This window comes from Cnephaeus nilssonii, assembly GCF_951640355.1.
Source record: "Cnephaeus nilssonii genome assembly, chromosome: 14".
Lineage (NCBI taxonomy): Eukaryota > Metazoa > Chordata > Mammalia > Chiroptera > Vespertilionidae > Cnephaeus > Cnephaeus nilssonii.
The window spans coordinates 45,488,991-45,504,260 of record NC_137085.1 but is presented as its reverse complement, the minus strand read 5'-3'; the positions used below and the strand labels follow the sequence as shown (position 1 = coordinate 45,504,260).

At 52.1% G+C, this 15,270-nt stretch overlaps 1 protein-coding gene across 4 annotated transcripts in view; it reads right to left on the bottom strand.

Moving 5' to 3' along the window:
* DMRT2 (doublesex and mab-3 related transcription factor 2) overlaps positions 1 to 5,292 on the bottom strand; it is a 111,740-nt gene extending 106,448 nt beyond the window's left edge. For 2 of the 4 annotated variants that reach the window (XM_079790925.1, XM_079790923.1), the window contains exons 1-3: positions 4,651 to 5,292; positions 3,331 to 3,892; positions 1,240 to 1,342 (exon numbers count right to left, since the gene is read on the bottom strand). In XM_079790925.1, the coding sequence (XP_079647051.1) occupies positions 1,240 to 1,342; positions 3,331 to 3,861 (634 nt within the window). In that variant the 5' untranslated portion in view covers positions 3,862 to 3,892; positions 4,651 to 5,292. Of the gene's footprint in view, positions 1 to 1,239; positions 1,343 to 1,641; positions 1,699 to 2,191; positions 2,297 to 3,330; positions 3,893 to 4,650 lie in introns of those variants that run through there. The other 2 variants (XM_079790924.1, XM_079790926.1) reach the window with 2 other exon arrangements.
* Positions 5,293 to 15,270: the final 9,978 nt, after the last annotated feature.

Here is a 15,270-nt window from a genome sequence, read left to right as displayed (position 1 = left end):
AAAATCAGTTTAACAACATAAATAGAATTCCTGGTAGCATAAAATGCTTTCATCATCCCCAAGCACTCGCCACTATCAAATTTGTTTGAAGGATCCACTGTAATGTTTTTGTTTACATAGTGACAAACCCATGGTACTCATTTGCAAATAAAATAAAATGTGAAAATCAATGTTTCCTTTTCTATAGTAAGTTTTTTGCCAGGAAGTTATTTACTTAAATTTACTATTCCATTTCATCCTCCCACTTCTCAAATTGCATTGGCACAATTTCAGTTTATTAGTGTGATCCCTATGGTTATAAAATTTGTTTAGCCAGTTTGTAATCAAATTCACTTTTAATGCATCAGAAACTATTCTAAGGTCAGAAGTACACAGCACAGGGTAAGACAAACAAAGTTTAAAGCCTGTCCAGAACAAACTCAATTCAGAAGCCACACAAGAAAAAACAAAATTCAAATGTCTACTTAAAAAAAAATCTGCTTTCAACCTGATTCTTCTGATGTGACAATAATTAGAGCAAATATAAACTTTTCTTTTCCTTAAATGGTGAAAGATAGTCAGTATATTATTTATCAGATCAATAAATAAATTCCAGACCCAAACAGAGATGCTTTGAAAAATCAGTAATATTTTAAGAAAAATTAATGTATCCCTAGGCTTTAGAAAACATGGGAGTTAGACATTTCACACTGTTCAAATTCAATCTCAACTTCGCTTGTTTGATTCTACAATCTCAATTATCAAAATGATAAATAAAGTGTGGAATAACCACAATTACAGATAATCCAGGAGGGAAATGGTAAAATGAAAAAGAGTGGAATCAGGTTGGATCACCCAGACTAGAAGTCTTTGTTCGTGTGGGTCCTGTTCAACTCCTCACTTGACATACTCTATTCAGCTCCAACAACGAAATAATTGTTTTAAACTTATTTCCTTTCAGGACATCTGCCCTGAATCACGTGGGAGTGTGTCTCTTTCTACACCACTCACACTAGGGCCAACTTCACACGCACTCCCATCTTAACCCAACAAAATTATCAGTGACAAAAACAACAGGAGGTGTGTGAGATTCATTTCCTCACATCCTGATTTCCTTCCTCCAAACAAAACCTTCTAATAAAAGGTATGTTCCCCTCAGGTTACTCCTTCCGAAGTTAATAAAAATACCATACGGCCAGGATGATGAGAATCACTCAGAACCTGCTTTTAAAGGCTACAAGGATGACTGCGTTGTTTTACCTTCTAAAATACTTTTGGCCAGGAGACTGGGTGCCCTCACTTGCCTCTGATACACGGCTTTGCGCTCGAAATTATTCTGTTTCCCGGAAAGCCCCTTCTTGTCCTGTAAACACAAGAAACACAATCATTAATGCCCTGAAGAGAACAGAGAAGGGAAAGGTGTCAGCAACTCCCCCGACCTAAATGTACTTAATTTTCCTATCCCCTGTGAAGAGGATTCCAAACTTATCATTAGCACGCCTTAATCCCAGGGCAACGAGCTAGCTCGGTCCGCAGCCCGGCTTCCTCTGGGGCTGCTTGGCTAGGATCACCCCAGACACACCCAGCAGCCAGAAGTGGGGGACCTCCCGGAGGAAGTCAGTCCAGTGGAACAGACGGGGGGAGCCCAGCCTGAAACAGCACCTGCCACTGGGCAGTGACTTGGGCTGGTTTCTCCTCAGCAGGGCGGATGGGCCGAGTGCCGGGTGGAGGGCGAGAGATGAGGGTCCATGTCTTCGACTCCCCGGTCTGGCCGAAAACTCCGGAGAGCTCACTGGGACTCACCCAGGCGAACAAAACCCTCCGAAGCCGGGAGGGACGCAGCACAAGACCTAGCTGCCGCCGTCCCCGCCTGGTGGGTAGGCTTCCCGGCCCTGCTCCGCCTCCGCCCGGCCCAGGAGGCCAGGCCGTGGGGAGCGAAGACACGCAGGGCCCCGGAGAAACACACCGGGCGGCGCGGGAGGAGGCCGAGTCCCAACCCAGAGCAGGGCGCACTCTCCGCGGCCCTTGGGATCCTGCTTTCCAAGAGGGTCACTGTTTTCCATGTGTACGGCGATCCACTCCCTAGCCAATCCTCGACAATAAGTAAAATTAAAAATAAAATAATCTCCCCCTAGCCGGTTTGGCTCAGTGGACAGAGCGTGGGCTCGCGGACTGAAGGGTCCAGGGTTCGACTCCCCTCAAGGGCACCTACCTCACCTCGGTTGCAGGCTCCCTGCCCTGGTCGGGGTGCATATGCAGGAAGCAACCAATCGATGCTGTCTCTCTCACATCGGTGTTTCTCTCTGTCTCTCCCTCTCCCTTCCACTCTCTAAAATTCAATAGAAAAACATCCTCGGGTGAGGGTTAAAAAAACAAACAAACCTTCCCCGCCCTGCGTGTGGGAGGGGGCGCGAGAAGCCTGCCGCCCCCAGGGCTCCCCGCGCCGGCGCTGGAACACGTGGGAACGTCCAGGCGCCGCTCCTTTACGCAAACTCCGCGCCCCTCACTGCGGGGGGGCCCACCGAGGGAGGCCGCCGAGACCCCTCCGCCGGCGCTTAGGTGGTTCTCCGGCCTAGAACCTTCTGGCTGCGTGGTCTGGAGTGGCGGACACCCAGCTTCCCACGCAACTTCCCGTCTCATCTGTCAAATGGGCACCACGCTCAGCCTTCAGGACGGGGCCCGGGCCGGCGGAAGCACCGAGCCCTGCCGGCTGCACCTCGGCCGCCGGCGACGGACGCCGGGCACGGCACCAACCCCTCTCCTCCTCCTCCCGACACCACCAAAATAAACTCTTACAATGTGAAAAAATAAAATGCCTGTCCCGTGATGTCCCAAGCGGGCCTGAGCACTTTCCGGAGCCCCCGACAGCCTTTTTCCTTCGTTTTGTTCATCCTCACCTGAGGCTAGTTTTTTCCACTTATTTTTAGAGAGTGCAAGGGACGGAGGAGGGAGAAGGGAAGGGAAGGGAAGAGAGAAAGGAGGGCGAGATGTTTGGTTGCCTCCCCGCAGGCGCCCCGACCGGGCCGGGCTCGAGCCTGCACCGCAGGTACCTACCCTGGACCCCGGGATGAAACCCGCGAACCTCTGCAGCGCGGGCCGACGCTCTGCCCATCGCGGCACACCGGCCAGGGCCTGACTGCGTCTTAAACACAGAACCTTTTCCACCAAGTTCCCGGGCAACGCCCAGGGCATCCTCCCTCCCGACCACCCCGCCCGCCGTCACCGCGAGAGACGTGTTCTCCCGCCTTCCGAGGGCCTGCCCGGCGCGCCCCAAGGTCGCGGGCCGGGTGTGTGGGAGCAGCCTGCCCCCGCCGGCCCGCCACCCCCCGCGGCCCGGGCGCCGGTACGCACCTCGGTGGCCTGCTGCCTCCGGAGCGCCACCTGGGCGGCCATGACGCGCTGCCGCTCCACCACCAGCAGGCAGTTGGCGCACTGGCAGTCCCGCCAGCGGCAGAAGCGCTTGTGGCCCTTGAGGCAGGACACCACGCCGTGGTTGCGGCAGCGCGCGCACTTGGGCGTGCGGCTCAGCTTGCGCGGCTCCGCGCCGCCGCCCGCGCCCGCGCCGCGCTCCGGGTGCCCGGCGGCGGGGGCCTGCGGGGCCTGCGGCGCCGGCGACGGCCTCGGCGGGACGCCTCCCTGCTGCTCCGGCCGACCGGACGCCCGTGGGGACGCGCCCGCCTCCTCGCCGTCGCCCTCGTCCTCCACGTCGTCGTCGCCCTCGTCGTCCTCGTCCTCGTCGTCCTCGCCGTCCCCGTCGGCCGGCGGCGGGCTGGGCCCTGGCGGCAGCGGCGGCAGCGCCCCGCGGCCGTCCTCCTCCAGCTCCAGGCTCTCCACGTCGATCTCCCAGTCCCCGGCCGCCAGGCCCGCCTGCCGGTCGGCCATAGCGCGTGGCCCACGCTCGGTCGCCGGCACCCTGTGAGACAGGAGAGACCCCGAGACCCACAGGCCGCAGTGAGGCACCGTCCCCAGGCCTTGGGCCCACACCTCCCGGTCGTCCCGCCTGCAGCCCCTGGAGCAGCCCTGCTCTTCACCCGCTCCTGACAGCCAGGCCACACGTGCCTGCCTGGTATCTTTTGGGCCCCCAGAGACCCCCATCCTAACGAGTGTTTACCTATTAATTCTAAGTGCTCTGTGGACACCTGACCTTTCACCGCAGCCTCTCTAGCTATACACGCTTTAACAAATCACATTGTGTCCAGCGAGGCCGGCTTAGACCCCTTGGTCAGACTTTCCCCTTCCCCAACTGCGATGGCCATGCTGAATATAAAAATGTCAATGAGAGAATTGTTTTCCTTTTGATCACGAGGGGCCCTTCAGAGGGGTACCGCCCTATGGTCCAAATGTCTCTCATCCCCCTACATCACCACAAAGACCCCTTCTGGGGCTCGGACTTGTCCTCTCCCGTTGCCACCCCGGCTAATAAGGGACTGACAAACCAAAGTGTTGGGGGTTGTCATTACAGCCCCAGAGGGCCGCCGGGCCGGGAGATGCAGATGCCCTTCCAGCATCAGCAGTGCTTGGGCCATGCTGGGCTGAGCCGTGCAGGCTCTATGCACACAGGGCATGTTTTGCACTTTAAGGCAAGGCTTTCAGGTAAATTAGAACAGATAAGGAAAGGTGGTTAGCACCCGTTTGCCCTCCCGGACACCCCAGCAACATCACAGCACTCACCAAGACTCTGAGGCCCGGGCTAGCAGCCCAGGCAAAAAGAGATCCAACCTTGGGACCTGGCTCTTGAACTGCTGGCTGTGCTTGCAAACAGAAATCTCGGGGGGCTGACAGCTGGAGGCCCGGAGCCCACCGGATGGGGAGTTGGGTAGAAAGGGGATGGAGAAGGTGAGTCAAGTCCTTACGGCCTCGCCCCACACATCCCGGTCTCTGCAAAGATCAGACCGGTCCTCGGAGGTCCGGGGCGCTAAACCTCGCTGAAGCTACTACTTTCGGCTTCCTCGGCCCTAAGCTGGGCGGGGAGGGTCAGGCCGCCCAGGCCTGGCTCAGACCGCGGACTCGCGGGCGGGCGGGCGGGCGCACGCAGCGACTTGAGGCGCGGCGCTCCCCGCAGCAGTCTCCAGCCTCCGCTGCCTTTCCCAGTATTATCCGTTCCGGCCCCCGAACTTCGCGCCCGCTGATTGGCCAGTTGTCAGGCGGTGTGCACGCTGATTGGCCGAGGCGCGCCGCCCAGAGCTCCCCCGCCTGCCGTGCAGCCGCCACGCTCCTCCCCGCCCGGCCCCGCCAGAAGACTCCCGCGCGGCCTTCGGTGCAGCCGGGTTGCGGGTACTGACGCTAAACCCAAAGCGTAACAGCGCCTTAGGGGTGAAATCGCCATTTATCTCCCCGACTAGAAAACAAACACACTATTACGAATAGCGTTGTCCACAGAGGAGGTAATAGACTTGGCAGAGATAAAAAGGCTACTGTGGATCTCGATGTTGTCAGCATCACCAGTATTTCTGCAACTCAATCATTAACTTAGATTGGGTGCAAAATGACGCCTCTCTAATCAGGTGCACAGCGCCATCCTACTTTCTTTTGCAAGACTAAATAAATACCTTGCACCGCAGCGCCGGATAAGCGGACAAACGATCTGTAGATATGTTTGTGGCTCGCACCTCTCATCGAAATGCCAAGTTAACCATGCCTGTGAGACAGGCAGGTCGCCAAATCACCTGTCACAACATTTTTCGACTATGTTAATTACTATTACAGTTGATTTGAAGGAGAACGGACTTGCCTTTAAGAGATTTACATAACATATATTACCTCTAAGCATGTTTTTAAACGAAACTTTTTTTAAAAAAAGTTACTTTTTTAGTGTGCATGAATTTATAAAGAAAAAAAGACCTCCTGTCTCCCTCAAAAAAATCATATATAAATGTTTAATAACAGTTAAATTTACATGTGGAAAGGAATTAGTCTCCTAATTAAATGCTGCATTCTCTATCTTGAAGTAAACTTACAATCACTTAGACGCTTTTCTAGTTAACACTTTTAAATACCTCTCGGAATCAGTTTAGGAGACAGATTAGGAAATTGAGTGCCATTGCACTGAGCACACAGTAGGCTGGCAACCATTATTTGTAAGTTAAAGGAAGGAAATTGCGGAACTGAATTGAACGTTACTTTTCTGGGAGCCGCTCAGGAAGTTAGAAGTTAACAAAGCTCAGAGAGTTTGGAACAAGGCAGCTTAGGAAACACGGTGAAACTAACGCAATCCGCTGGAAGCCCAGGTACCCTCCAACCTTGGGCGAGTTTGGCACGTTCTCCCCAGGCGGCGCCCAGGTGTGATTTCCGTGTGCGGTACTTCTCCCCGGAGCCGCTGACGACGCCTAGGGAAGGAAGCAGAAACAGTCCTGTTAGTTCCTGCGGGCAGCTCTGTCGCGCGGCTCGGAGGGTGACTTGGGAGCCGTGCAGGCTCAGACATGGGACAGAGTCAACCGCGCGCGCCTCTCGCTTGGCATCACTCAGTCACACCAATGGGTTTTACCTTTGGCGTAGCCTCCTGTACTTACCCAAGTACATTTGCTCACCTAGGTGAGTTTGGATTCTTGACTGCGGAAGAATTGTTATTTTCCCCAGATCTTCCAACGACGAAACGGAGGTTTAGAGAGGAGCCCTGGTCACGCAGTGGGAGGGCAATGGACTGGTGAGCACTTTGGTACTGCGTCGACCTCTGCTCTTAGAAAGTTCCTGGAGCCCTTCGCTACCAGCCAGAAAGACTCACAACGGGTTCGCGTTTATTTTATTTCCCTGCACCCCTACTAATTGTAGTACCTGACGGTAGGAGCAGCCCTCCTGTAACAGGACAGGGCACGTTTTTATCAACTCTTATGTTGTGTGTGTGTGTGTGTGTGTGTGTGTGTGTCCCTGCTAGTTACATTTCTGCCTTTGAAACCTAGCTCCACGAAGTGTATGCAATCTACAACCCGCCACCCGTCCCCCCCCCCCCACCCCGCCCCCGCAGGCTCTGTGTACTCCGGTTGGCCAGCTGGGCTTTTATTAATTGCTTGGAGGGTGGGGGAGGGCAGGAAGTCATTAGCCTTTCACCAGTTATTATGAAGATTAAGGAACAAAATCAAGAAAATAGATTTGTTAATTTGGGGTGACTAGATTGGGGAGAAGGGGGACCGGGAGGAACAGGAGGAGAAATGGGCTTGAGCAGCTGTTTACTAAAATAAAGCAGATGGGCAGCCCTCGAACTAGTTCCGAAATGTAAAAGCTGCTCTGCGAGGAGGAAACAAGTGAGATTTGTGTACAGTAAACTGTAAGAGCTGAAGCCGCGCAGCTTCCGGCCCGGAGAGGGGAGAGTGGCTCCCCTCCTTCCACTGCCACCCCCCTTCCCTCACCCCCCGCCCCCCGTCATGGAGGGATTGGGCCCAGGACCGTTTCCTCCCAGGCATGCTCCCCAAACCCCTCCCAAAATCCTATGCCACAGTCCCACTGCTTCCTCCAGAATTCCCTGCCCGTCTCCCACTGCCCCCCTCTCCCCACTAGTCCTACCCTCCCGGCACCCCATCTTGTGCACTTGGGGGGCGTACACCTGTCATCCAGTTGAATTACACTCCATTCCCTGGCCCTGACCTCCCCTAGAGAATCAGGACCCCACCCACTGCTGAGATGTGAAGTCGGGTGGGAGGGGGATTTGAGATGAAGAACTTCGATAGGAAATGCGGAATTACCCGCATTTCCTGGGAAAATTAAAACGGAATCTAAAGGTGCACAAACTGGTTAGCAGAGTAAATATTCGGAGACCATGAGTCAGAGAGCCTGGGCTCCAGGCTGGTGGTCCCACTGATTACATGACCTTGGTCGATGAGTTTTCTGGGCCTCAGTCGCTCAGGTGCAAAACGGGAAGAGGGGCCTTCCTCGGCCTAGAGGTCGAGAAGGCAGTAATAATGAGGACGGAGAGTCTTCACCTCGTACGAGCTCAATTAACACTTATTTATCCCAGAGGCGGCCGCGCGTGCAGGTCTGGGAGGCCCCGCCTCCGGTGCCTCGCTGGCTGAGCTGAAAGGCGAGAGCGCAGGGAGCCCTGCTCCTTTCTCCGGGTTCCTCTCTTTTTTAAAAGAGGTCCGGCCTCGGCTGAAGACCTGTTTGTTAGGTGAGGAAACAAACGTGCTTTGGGCTTGTAAACCGACACCAAAGTACAAAATGCCATTCGGAGCCCCCTCTTGTCCATGACAAAGCAGCGGGGCCGCTGTTTACGCGGCCGCGGCCCGTGTGCTTGGGCGGGGTGGCGCGGGGTTTGCTTTTCTCCCAGCTGGCCGGCGCGGAGGCTCCCCCATCTCCCTCCCTTTCCCCCACATCTCTCTCACCCGCACCCCTTCCGGTCCCGCGTAGCTCAGACCCACCCCGGTGTGAAGCCTTGGCAAGTCCAGCGAGGGAACCTGAAAAATAAAGCTGGAAAGGCAAAGTTTTCCTTCTTCTTTTCTTTCTTGATGAGGGCTTTGTTTTTTTACCACCAGTACCACTACAAAAAAAAGAGTATGTGTGTTTCCATTGGCTCCTGCTGACCCATCCACTCCCTGCTGTGGGTCCCAGCGGGCAGGCCCCGGCCACTCTGAGGGACCTGCGGTTGGGGTCCGGCTCCAGGTCCGGGCCACCTCTGCAGCCTGGCGCAGCCACCTGTCGCGCGATTCATCGAACCCTCGGCCACTGGAGTTGAGCTGCCCTGGGCGGTTCTCGGGGCGGGGGGCGGGAGGGTCTTGGCTCCGCACTGGCAATCGGGCTCGGAGGCCGAGAGCCCGGGTTTCAGACCGGACAGACAGGGGTTAAAATGCGGGATTTGGTGCCTCTCAGCTGGGGTGCAGCGAAGAGGATCTTTAACCTCCCTTTGCGCTTCCCTTTCCTCAGTGGAATTAACCTGAAAGGCGATGACCCCTGTAGACACCCCTGGCACAGTGATGGCCCATGCTGAACATTCAATACTTGGGAGCTATGTTTGTGCGAGTCTTACCATTTTAACTCGCTGAGCTGACCTGCAGAGTCTTGAGGCTCTGTTACCAGTTTCCTAGGCCCCAGGCCTAGGCCTGGAGACAGGCTGGGCGGCGGGAACCCCGCCTCCACCGCTAGCCTGGCTATCTCTACCTGCTGCGTGCACCGCCTACGTTGGTGAATGATTTGGGGGGTTTCTGGGCAGCTCCGTAGAAGCGCTTTGCTCTGGCCTGATTATGGCTCTGGTTTCTCAAGAACTGACCTCGAATCCACCTCCTCTCGCGGAAAGCTCCTCTTAACATTGTATCGTCTCACAATTTTGACCGGCTGTGGACGCGGCGAAATAAATAATCCCAGATGGGATTGCAGAGATATGATTTCCCAATTTGCTTTGCGTAATGAAATATACGACCTGTCACAAGCAATGGGGGGGGGGGGTGCTTGCGAGATATAGCTGTTCTCGAGGCTGTTAGAATTCTCTCGTTTTCTGCTCTGCGTGTCCAAAACAAAAGGAGGGGGGGGGGAGCTGAAGAAAAGGACAATGCAATCTGGGCTCTCATCCCTCTTCCGTGGAAAGCAGGGTTTAAACCTACAGGCATTTAAGATGCGCTCAGTGCGCGCCCCTCGGTTCACAAGTGGGGAAAATTGAGGCTTAGAGACAAGTTCCTGGGATAAATACAGAGTGTCCCCCAAAAATGTATACACACTTTAAAGCTGATAACTCAATTTTGAAAACGAAATGTATTTTAATAAACAGTGCCTTTATAATTATTCAAAGTGTGTGTGTACATTTGGGGAGGACACCCTATAGTGCCTGCATGGGGCCAAATAGGCCATAGTAATTTCAGGGCCCTTCGTGCCTTCATACAATTTTTTGCAGCAGGATCTGGAGTCAGATACTGGGACTATAAAGCAATCATACAGAGCATATGGAAGGATCTGCCAGCCCACCCACCCCACCACCAGGAAACTTCCATCCTCCATGCTGGAAAATGTGACTCAGTTTTCAGCTAGGAGATGAGGCAACCGCAGGCCTCCTTGACTTCTCAGTACCCATTCCAAATGGTCATCAGGGGAGGTAGCGGGGCCCTGGGTTCCAGCCCAGGGGTGGTGTCCTTGCTGTGGAAGGCAGCCATCAGAGGGCATGTGGCTTGTGGCCACATCAGGAGGCCAGGCACACACAGGGGACTCCAGCTCTGTGCCTCCCTGCAGCCCCTAGGGGACCTCCTGATTAACCAAAACTGAAAACCCTTAACCCTGAGAACTGTCCACCCCTACTCCCATCCCATATTGGTGCTTAACATTTTATCCACACTGAAATCACTCACTCTCCATATTTTCCCAGCAGTACAACTACCAAGTAGAAAAGAATCAAGAGAGGGAGAAGGGAAACAAAAGCGTTAATGGGGCAGGCACAATGGAGGAAACTTAATTTCATCCATGTGTAAGAGCCATTGGGCAAATCCATTCACCTTCCTGGGCCTCAGACTCCCTGACTATAAAATAAGGAGTACAACTCAGTGATTTCTAAATTATATCTCACACATTAAAAACTTTAACAAATGTTGACTTCCTTTTGATGCACTCATGGCTTAGGTAACAAGGTCAAGGGCACACTGGGATGGGGATGGGATTAGAAACAAACTTTGGTGTTGATTTTGACATCTTGGTGACATTTCTGTTCCTCTGTACTTGTGCGACTGATCCTGTCTAGACAAAGTCCTAGTCAATAATGTGAAAACCAAACCAAAAAAAAACCTGTCACCTGGTGAAAGATGAAAACAGAATAGTTTTGCAAAAGATGCTGTTCCCTAGAGCCCAGATCCAATGACGATTTGTTCAGGTGACAAAGAGTTCTCACAAGTCATAAAGGTCCCACGATCCTGTGGCTTCTAGATTAGGTCCATTCTGGCTGGAGTTTAAGCAAAAATAAATAAACAAACAAGCAAACAAATAAATCACCCGCCTGCTGAAACCAGCCTCCGGAGCCCTGTCCTGTGTGATAAGCAGCCTCTGCGGTCTGGGTTTGGGCTCTGGGAAGGGCCAAAATATTTCCTTTGCTGTTATCTCTGGGAAGTCTCTCTGGAGTGTTCTTGCTGGCAGGAGGGGTTCCCCTGGAATTCTACCAGAAGCATCCCTATGTTCAAGCTTTACCCTAGCACCGTGGTCGGCAAACTGCGGCTCGCGAGCCACATGCGGCTCTTTGGCCCCTGGAGTGTGGCTCTTCCACAAAATACCACGGCCTGGGCGAGTCTATTTTGAAGAAGTGGCGTTAGAAGAAGTTTAAGTATAAAAAATTTGGCTCTCAAAAGGAATTTCAATCGCTGTACTGTTGATACTTGGCTCTGTTGACCAATGAGTTTGCCGACCACTGCCCTAGCGTGAGGAAGCCTCCAGCCGAGGGACTTACTTGCACCACATAGATGTTCCATAGTGTCTGTCCTGGTGGATTGGGGTGGGGTGAGGTGGGGAGGGGAGGGAGTGGATAAGAAGAGAGGATCAAACTGTATTTGGCTCAGTCTTTGCTCTCAAATGGACAACAAGTGACTGTCCATATATCCAAGTGACTGAAGTATGATCCCATGTCTTGGAGCCAACTGGCAAAAACACAGACACCTCTAAAAGTACTTGACCTGCCTAAGACAGAGTTCTGGGATTCTTTCAGTCTATGAAATAAGTGGTGGGGGGAAAAATAGTAAGACTCCAGGGACGCTCCTGTTCTATTGCTAGCTTTTCCAGCTAAAGTAACCCTTGATCTTGAGCCATTTTACTCACCATCACTCCTTTAGGCTTTGATTGGCTACTCTGCAAAATGAAAGACGAAGTTGAACGATATCATCTCCAATGTTCTTCCCCATATTTTTTTAATACTTCTACATGGGGTGAAAAAAAAATGGGAAAGGCTCATGTGAAGGTTTCTGCAAGGAAGTGTGCGGGGAGGAAAACGAGGGGACAGGGAGAGAGAAAGTCCAGCTTGAGGGTGCATCCCTTATAGCAAAGTGCTACAAAAACTTTCAGAGCCCACAGGAAATAGATTCTCTTGGAAAAGGCTGACCTCAGAGAGCAAGCGGGTGTTCTAAAGGAGGGAGATGGGCAGGTAGAAGGGGGCAAGCAAAGGGGAGTTGTCACTTGCTTCACGCCGATTTAACGCAATGGCGGGGAGCGCAGATGCAAGAAACTCCAGCCCCCTACACTGGCCCACCGAGCCCCCTTAGCCCTCCACTCCTGCCCCTTCTGTCGCAGAAAATTTATTAGCGAGGTGAGGCCAGGCTAACAAAACTGCAACCCTGGGCGCTTCGGACCAGCGAGAATGCTTTGATCCTCCCCCAGTGTCTAGTGGTCCCCAGCCGATTGCATTGCCAAACGCTGGGGTCACTGCTGGAGGACCCAGCTTCCCTGAAACCAGTAGCAGGTGTGTCCACCCTGGAGCAAGAGGCCGCGCGGGGGCGCTGTGGGGCTGGCTTGTCGACCCTCCTTCAGCAGAGCCTGAGGCATAGCGACCCAGCCACTGACCACCGGCTCAGGGTCCCATGGTCGCCTCCGGAACAGAGCAGCAGCGCACACCCGCAGCGTTTGATCCTTGCCACCTCCCATTTCCAGGAGGCGTCTGAGGAGGTATTGCAAGTGAACAGTAATCCATTGGGAAATGTGGAGGGTCACCAGCAGAGGAAGGGGAGGTTGTAGGGGTCCTGTGATTCGCTGCCAGGGGGGCCCAGGGGATGTGGGGGGTCTAATTCCTGCTCCTTCGAGCTTTTCAGCGTCTACTTCCAAGAATGGAGAGAGTTCTTCTTGTGTTGATTCTTGGTATGACTTTGCCAGGAAAGACAGGAGAAACCATTACCATTATTGAGGGCCCACCATTCATCAGATTCAGTGCCAGACCCTTCCAGCTTGGGGTTACTGACTCTTCACAGCTCTTCATTTTACAGTTCAAGAAGCAAGTTCCCAGAGGCTGTCTTATCCTGGGGGCAGGACTCAGACAACAGAACCCAGATCTGAAGCAGAACCAACCCATTTCCGCATGCTTCCCACCAGGAGGTAGCTGTGGGGCCCTAGGTGCCAGCTGCTTCTAGGAAACCCACCCCAGCCCGTCCCAAGCCTCCAGCTCTTTGTTCCAGAAGAAGCCAACTTGATCTCCCTGAACACAAATTCTGCAGGCTCTTCTCAAAGCCGCCCCCACCCCATACCATACCCTCCTCCACGCCCATCCTCTCTCCACTCCGGCTTCAATGTGGCAAATCTCTCACGCAGAGACCGCCCTGAGGATCAGGGGGCATTTTCCGTGCATAACATTTTCAGAACTGCACTTTGTAGCCAGCGAGGCAGGCTAAAATGCGGTGGTAGGAAATGACCCAAGACGAATCCACGTCATATAAAGATTACAGGCAGCTGTGTAGACCAGCCTGGGCTCGGAAAGCATAACCAACCCAAGTCATTCCTGGAGCCTCTTGAGGGTTTTTGGACAAGTCACTTCACCTCTCTCAGCCTCGGTTGCTCACTTGCAAAAAGGGATAATAAATATTTTCCTTGCCTGTATCAACAGTTTCCTAAGCTCAAAATGAAAAAGAAATGGAATTCTTAGAAATATCATAAAGCATCTTGAGCATACGTTATTAATGACGTCCCTGTTGTCTTATTTTGTCCACTTTCCAGCCAGGAACATCATGCCCTGAGTAAGCCAGTAGATAGGATCAAAAAAGATGATGGTTGTGAAAGGCCACAGAGGTGAACGCAGATGCTGTTTTATTAATGGTTGCTCAAGCAATACCCTCCTCTCACGTGAAGCTGCCATTACATTCCTTCATCAGCCAAATACAAAAGCCAGTGCCTTACCTCCCCCGTGGCCACCAGAGAACAAAGCTGTGGAAATGTTTGCATAGATTTCTGTATCCCGGTGGAAGCACTGAGAAGAAAATAGTATTCTCACGTTGAAAGGCAGGAGGAATGCAGAAAGGTAATAAAAACCTTGCTAAATAAACAGGTTGACGCAAATGTTTCTCATTTATCCCAAAGAAACTTATTGTGTGGAAAGAAAAGGTTCGTCTTCCACCCTCTCTGTCTGCGAAGCTGCTTGCCAACTGCAACTAGACGCTGAACTGTTCTCTTTTCTTTTACTTACACATTTTATAACGGAAATTTTTAGAATGTGTAAAAGTAGGCCAAATAGTGTAACACCCATTCGTCTAATTCAATAGAATGATATCCGGGCTATCCACATCCCTATATAGATATATAATATCTGTATATCCATTAGCCAGTTTTAATAGTTATCATAGGCCTTCCTTTCTGCTCAGAAACATACTTCAGAAAGTCCTCTGCCTTTCTGTCATTTAAAGCCGCAGCTCCACTGATGGAGATGGTAAGATTTAATTGTACCAATTGGATGGAATTTCTTGGGCCTCAGATCTGATACTTTCTCCCAACCAGCGTGGCTCAGTGGTTGAGGGTCGACCAGGAAGGAGGTTACAGTTCGATTCCCGGTCAGGGAGCAGGCCCAGGTTGCAAGTTCAATCCCCAGGAGGCAGCTGGTCAATAATTCTCTCTCATCATTGATGTTTCTATCTCTCTCTCTCCCTTCCTCTCTGAAATCATTAAAAATATGTTTTTAAGTCGTTAAAAAAAAAAGATCTGATACTTCCTAGAATTCACAATTTTCTGATAAATTATTCCAGTAAAATACCCATTACTTAAGCACCTGGTTTGATACCAGTGGACTGTGCACAGAGACACGGGTGGCAAGAGTGAATCGTGGCTCTAGATTCTAAAGTCTGGAACTGAATCTCCCATAGCTTGCTTTTCTATCCAACTTGGGGGACTTCCTCTAACACACACAGGGATTAATAACTCCCGCCAGAGGTTTAGGATTGTTACACTGGACGGGCCTGGAATTAGTTCCTTGAGCAGAGAGCTTACCTCAGCCCTGGGTGTAGAGCTCTGAGCCCATAGGATTCCTCCCCACTCTGAGAATTCTACTCCTCACCCAGGAGTGAAAACATGTACTGAGCCCAGCCTAAGACAACGTTGCCTGCATCACGCTGACGTTAACCACTTCCCAGGATCTCAAAACACAGGGTTTTTTGTTGTTGCTGTTGTTTTCTTTTCTGCAGTTTTTCTTCATCCCAGTTTGCACAATTCATGCAGACATCTGCACACTTAACTTTCATCTACTTAAGAATTACAAAGTCAGTAGACTTCACTTATCTTTTCCAAAAGAACTAGATCTGGCCTCAGTACAGTCCAATATATGAAAGCACATAATCAAGTTCCAGTTACAGCCCTCTCTATAGTATTCCCAGATGCCCCGTGTCATTTGGCACATCTATGATGTAATAAATATTGATAGTTCCCTTACATGTGGTG